Source organism: Pseudopodoces humilis, chromosome 26, assembly GCF_049639895.1.
Source record: "Pseudopodoces humilis isolate 2021_Gansu_Grassland_sample_001 chromosome 26, ASM4963989v1, whole genome shotgun sequence".
NCBI lineage: Eukaryota > Metazoa > Chordata > Aves > Passeriformes > Paridae > Pseudopodoces > Pseudopodoces humilis.
Window position 1 is genome coordinate 658,984 of NC_142225.1, and position 6,000 is coordinate 664,983.

Consider the following 6,000-nt stretch of genomic DNA (forward strand, 5'->3'; position numbering starts at 1 on the left):
ATTGAGCCTCACTGAACCCCCTGACTCCGGGAGCTGGGGATTTAGGGGAAGCCCCAGGACAATGATCCTTGCCCTGGAAATGCAGTGTAAGCACCAGCACCTTCCTGAGCACCCCACTCCCTCCTGACGTGTGCAGGGACCTGGTCTGGGGCTTGTCCACACAGGGCACCACACCTGAAGCATTTCCTGTGGATGGTCCCACCATCCCTGCAGTCCCTCGTGTCCCTGCCCTGACACTGGGATGGTGCAGTGCTCCCTTTTTGCAGGGTTTGGGTTTTGGTTCCATCTGCACTCCCAGCCTGGCCCCCTCCCCTCCACTCCCAGCCGGGGGTCTCGGTAAACGCAGCTCTGAGGGCCCAGTGCCTGTTCCTGCAGAGCTTGCAGGGTGAGCCGGGCCTTGCAGGGTGAGCCGGGCCTTGCAGGGTGAGCCCGGCCTTGCAGGGTGAGCCCGGCCTTGCAGGGTGAGCCCGGCCTTGCAGGGTGAGCCTGGCCTTGCAGGGTGAGCTGGGCCTTGCAGGGTGAGCCTGGCCCCCCGGCCTTGCAGGGTGAGCCCGGCCTTGCAGAGTGAGCCCGGCCTTGCAGGGTGAGCTGGGCCTTGCAGGGTGAGCCGGGCCTTGCAGGGTGAGCCCGGCCTTGCAGGGTGAGCCCGGCCTTGCAGGGTGAGCCTGGCCTTGCAGGGTGAGCCTGGCCTTACCACTGTCCCCAGAGCCACCCTGGAATGGGGACGGGACCCCGGGGGATGCAGGATGGGATGCAGGATGGGATGCAGGATGGGATGCAGGATGGGATGCAGGATGGGATGCAGGCTGTGATGCAGGATGGGGTGCAGGATGGGGTGCAGGATGGGATGCAGGATGGGTGCAGGATGGGATGCAGGATGGGATGCAGGCTGTGATGCAGGATGGGGTGCAGGATGGGTGCAGGATGGGGTGCAGGATGGGATGCAGGATGGGTGCAGGATGGGATGCAGGATGGGATGCAGGATGGGATGCAGGCTGTGATGCAGGATGGGGTGCAGGATGGGGTGCAGGATGGGATGCAGGATGGGTGCAGGATGGGATGCAGGATGGGGTGCAGGATGGGATGCAGGCTGTGATGCAGGATGGGGTGCAGGATGGGTGCAGGATGGGGTGCAGGATGGGATGCAGGATGGGTGCAGGATGGGATGCAGGATGGGATGCAGGATGGGTGCAGGATGGGATGCAGGATGGGATGCAGGATGGGATGCAGGCTGTGATGCAGGATGGGGTGCAGGATGGGTGCAGGATGGGGTGCAGGATGGGATGCAGGATGGGGTGCAGGCTGTGATGCAGGATGGGATGCAGGATGGGTGCAGGATGGGATGCAGGATGGGATGCAGGATGGGATGCAGGATGGGATGCAGGATGGGTGCAGGATGGGATGCAGGATGGGATGCAGGATGGGATGCAGACTGGGTGCAGGATGGGGTGCAGACTGGGTGCAGGATGGGTGCAGGATGGGATGCAGGATGGGGTGCAGGATGGGTGCAGGATGGGATGCAGGATGGGGTGCAGGATGGGTGCAGGATGGGATGCAGGATGGGATGCAGGATGGGTGCAGGATGGGATGCAGGATGGGATGCAGGCTGTGATGCAGGATGGGGTGCAGGATGGGTGCAGGATGGGGTGCAGGATGGGATGCAGGATGGGGTGCAGGATGGGGTGCAGGATGGGATGCAGGATGGGTGCAGGATGGGATGCAGGATGGGGTGCAGGATGGGATGCAGGATGGGATGCAGGATGGGGTGCAGGATGGGGTGCAGGATGGGGTGCAGGATGGGTGCAGGATGGGTGCAGACTGGGTGCAGGATGGGGTGCAGGATGGGCTGCAGGATGGGGTGCAGGATGGGGTGCAGGCTGGCTGCAGGATGGGTGCAGGATGGGGTGCAGGATGGGGTGCAGGCCTGGTGCAGGCTGGGTGCAGGATGGGTGCAGGATGGGGTGCAGGATGGGGTGCAGGCTGGCTACAGGATGGGGTGCAGGATGGGGTGCAGGATGGGGTGCAGGATGGGGTGCAGGATGGGTGCAGGATGGGATGCAGGATGGGGTGCAGACTGGGTGCAGGATGGGTGCAGGATGGGGTGCAGGATGGGGTGCAGGATGGGGTGCAGACTGGGTGCAGGATGGGGTGCAGGCTGGCTGCAGGATGGGGTGCAGGATGGGGTGCAGGATGGGGTGCAGGATGGGGTGCAGGATGGGTGCAGGATGGGGTGCAGGATGGGGTGCAGACTGGGTGCAGGATGGGGTGCAGGATGGGTGCAGGATGGGGTGCAGACTGGGTGCAGGATGGGTGCAGGATGGGATGCAGGATGGGGTGCAGGATGGGGTGCAGGATGGGGTGCAGGCTGGCTGCAGGATGGGTGCAGGATGGGGTGCAGACTGGGTGCAGGATGGGTGCAGGATGGGGTGCAGGATGGGGTGCAGGATGGGGTGCAGGATGGGGTGCAGGCTGGCTGCAGGATGGGGTGCAGGATGGGGTGCAGGATGGGGGGCAGGATGTGGTGCAGGATGGGTGCAGGAGGGGGTGGAGGATGGGGTGCAGGCTGTGATGCAGGATGGGGTGCAGGATGGGATGCAGGATGGGGTGCAGGCTGGGTGCAGGATGGGTGCAGGATGGGGTGCAGACTGGATGCAGGATGGGGTGCAGGATGGGATGCAGGATGGGGTGCAGGCTGGGGCCGGCTGCCGCCGCCCGGGACATGAGGACACCGTGATTCCCACGCGGCCGGGAAATCTCCGGCAGGATCCGCAGCGCCTCCGGCCCCGGGCTGGGCTCAGGCTCCGCCTTGCGCTGCTGGCTCCGGGCGCTGCCGGCTGCGCTGCCTGTCGGGGCAGGGCCATCCCTCCCCTGCTGCAGAGCCACAGCGCTGCTGCCGCTCACCGGCACACACAACACCGTGGGAACCCCTGCGGACACGGGCACAGCGGGATCGGTGACGAGGGAGCCTCGGGGTGCCAGTGGGGGGCTTTGGAGCTTTGGGGGATGCTGGTTTAGGGGTCCTGGTTTAGGGTGACTGGCAAAGCTCTGCGCAGGATTCGTGCCCTCCTGTGCCCTGTGGGGTCCCACAAATCAAAGCAACATCAGGTTAAGAGGCTGGAAGTCCTGTTTAGGGACAATTTTGGTACAGGGAATTGAGGCCCCCAGCATTCCCCAACAGCCCAAGGACATCCCAGGGTGAGACAATGTCCAGCAGCACGGCTGTGTCACCATGCCAGGTTCAGTGCCCTGCTGAGGGGTCCCTGCTGCAGCAGCACATCTCCAGTCCCTTTTTAAAACTGGGACCCGGCCACATCCATCTGTCCCCGTGTCACTGTCGCTCAGGCAGAACTCCCTGTGGCACGGATCCCTCGGGCACAGCCTCATCCATCCCCTGTCCTGCAGGAGAGGCCTGGGGTCCCCACCAGTGCACCAAGGTCCTGCACGTGTCAGCCGAATGAAGGGTGGTGGGGCCCCAGGCACGGATGTCACCTTCCGCCTCGTCTGAAGCGCCAGGGGCTGGCTCTGCCTGTGTCCCTTGCTGTGCCAAGGGGAGGTGGCTGTGCCAGCCCAGCTCCTGCGGTGCCTCTGTCCTGCCCCGGCACGGGGAGAGCCAGCGCCAGCGCCGGCCTCTCCAGGGCCACTGTCCTGGTCCCCGGGCTGCACAGCGGTGACCTCATTTGCCCGCAGGGATCCCGTTCTCCCCAGCACCTGCCGAGCCGAGGGCCATCTCCATCCGACTCCTGGGAAGCTGCGATTCCCTGGGCTGTCCCCCCGGGGCTGTGTCCAGCTGCACCACTGCAGAGAGAAGGCTCCTGTCACCTGTGGGAGCTGGGACATGGGGTGTCTTGAGGGGACTGGGGCCAGACACCATCCCCACCCCATCCCACGTGCAAGATGGCAAAGGGTCCCTCGGGCCACCCCAGACAGAGGGAGGATGTTAGAAAGTCCCTGTCATACAGAGAGAGACACAGAGGGATACAGAGATGAAACCTATGGTGCAACCCAGCCAGTGCAGGGGGACACGGGAACATCAACCTGCAGACCCATCCCGGTCCATGGGACCCCCTTCGTGATTCCCCAAACCACTGAGGAACGGGAACCTGTGGCCAGGGACCTCATCCAGGGCTGGCTCCGCTCCCTGAGCCGGGGTGGCTCCGGTACCTGCTCTGCAGCTGTGCCGGGCGCGCACCTCCTGCATCGCCTGCTGGTTCTTGAAGCGCACCAGCCCCATGGTGATCTCGGCGTTCCAGCCTGGGTCCTCCTGGGCACAGCGAAAGTCGATCTCGAGGCTGTCGTCCATCACCACCGTGAAGTAAATGTGCCGCTCCTTCCACTCCACGCACTCCACGGCCTTCATGCGGGCGAAGCTCAGCTCCTTGCGCCGCGAGCCCTTGGGCTCGAAGAGCTGCAGCCCCTGCTCCGTCAGCAGGCACCGCTTCTTCTTCCAGAGCTGCAGCAGCCCCCCGCTCCGCTTCTCCAGCACCCCCTCCCTCAGCACCTTCTCGGGGGTCATCGCTGCTCCTCGGCCCCCCGGGATCCTCAGCACCTCGTGCGGGCCCGGCCGGGCATTACCCGCGGGGGGAACCGCAGCCGCTCCGCTCCGGAGCCGAGCTCCCCGGGGCCGGGGCCGCCGGCTGCCGTGCCGCCCCCGGGACTCCCGCTCGGGCTCTCAGAGGGGCCGAGCCGTGCGGAGCCCCATTCCGGCCGCCAGCCCCGAGCCGGGGCTCCGCTCCCCGCCCGAGCCGCGTGTGGGATCCGCGATGCCGGGAGCTGTCGCTACTTGCCCGGCCGCTCTCCCACTCGCATTCCTGCCGCCTCGCCTGGCCCCTCCTGCGCCCCGGCTCCCTTCACGCCCAGGCGAAGCCCGGCCAGGCCCGGCGCAGCCCCGCTTCGCCCGGGAGGAGCTTTTGGGGTGCCCGAGGGCAGGCGTTGCCTCAGGGTCTCCGTGTGAACAGGCAGGGTGTGGGATGGGGCTGCATGGCAGGGCTGCAGGGTGTGGGATGCATGGCAGGGCTGCAGGGTGTGGGATGCATGGCAGGGCTGCAGGGTGTGGGATGCATGGCAGGGGTGCAGGGTGTGGGATGCATGGCAGGGCTGCAGGGTGTGGGATGCATGGCAGGGATGCAGGGTGTGGGATGCATGGCAGGGGTGCAGGGTGTGGGATGCATGGCAGGGATGCAGGGTGTGGGATGCATGGCAGGGGTGCAGGGTGTGGGATGGGCTCGGGGACTTGTGCACGACAGCCCAGGGTGCAGGGACAGATGTTGGAGGTGCAAGAGCAGCTCTGGGGGGTGCAGGGACAGATGTTGGGGGTGCAGCCCCACGGGCACAGGGCTATAGGGTGCAGGGCTGTGGGGCACAGTGAGCTGTGGGGCACAGGGCCGACCGGGCAGAGGGCTCTGTGTAAAATGCCACCAGGCAGGGGTACAGAGTGCAGTGCCACCGGGCTAGGGGGGCTCTGGAGGTTGCAGTGCCAGCCAAGAAGGCAAAATGGGCTGTAGTGCCAGGGCAAAGGCTTCTGGGGTGCAGTGGCAGCTGGGACAGCAGGCTGTGTGTGCAGCACCAGCCGGGCAGCGGCTCTGGGGACCCCGAGTGCAGCCCAGGAGGGGAGACAAAAGCAGAGAACAGACAACAGCAATGGGGACAATCCCTGACAGCCACCCACCCACCCAGCCACTAATCCAAGGGTGCTGGGCCATCCCTCAGCACACAGAGCTCCCACCACCAAAGCCCCTGGGGCGGGGATCTGAAGTCCCAGCAAGAAACAGAATCCCGCAGTTCGTGTGAGCTGTACAGGGGGAAGGAGCCGTGGAGCGGGGCCGGGGCAGCGCAGCCCGGTCCTGCCTGATCCTCCCTCCCCTGCAGCCAAACACCGGCTCCTTTCCAGCCCGTCTGTTCCTGTGCCAGCGCCTGGCACCGAGGGCTTCCCCGGGCCGGGCCCGGCTGCGGAGGGCACAGCCGGGGGCTTGTGCTGGCCGTGCGCTGCCAGGGCGGGGGACG

General features: G+C 66.0%; 1 protein-coding gene across 1 annotated transcript; it reads right to left on the bottom strand.

The window, feature by feature from the left end:
* Positions 1-3,328: 3,328 nt before the first annotated feature.
* On the bottom strand, positions 3,329-4,927 carry PHLDA3 (pleckstrin homology like domain family A member 3). Its single transcript, XM_005530240.3, has 2 exons — positions 4,162-4,927; positions 3,329-3,795 (listed from the first exon to the last, which is right to left on the bottom strand). The coding sequence occupies exons 1-2, from the start codon at positions 4,511-4,513 to the stop codon at positions 3,674-3,676; spliced, it is 474 nt and encodes a 157-aa protein (XP_005530297.1). The 5' UTR covers positions 4,514-4,927; the 3' UTR covers positions 3,329-3,673.
* Positions 4,928-6,000: the final 1,073 nt, after the last annotated feature.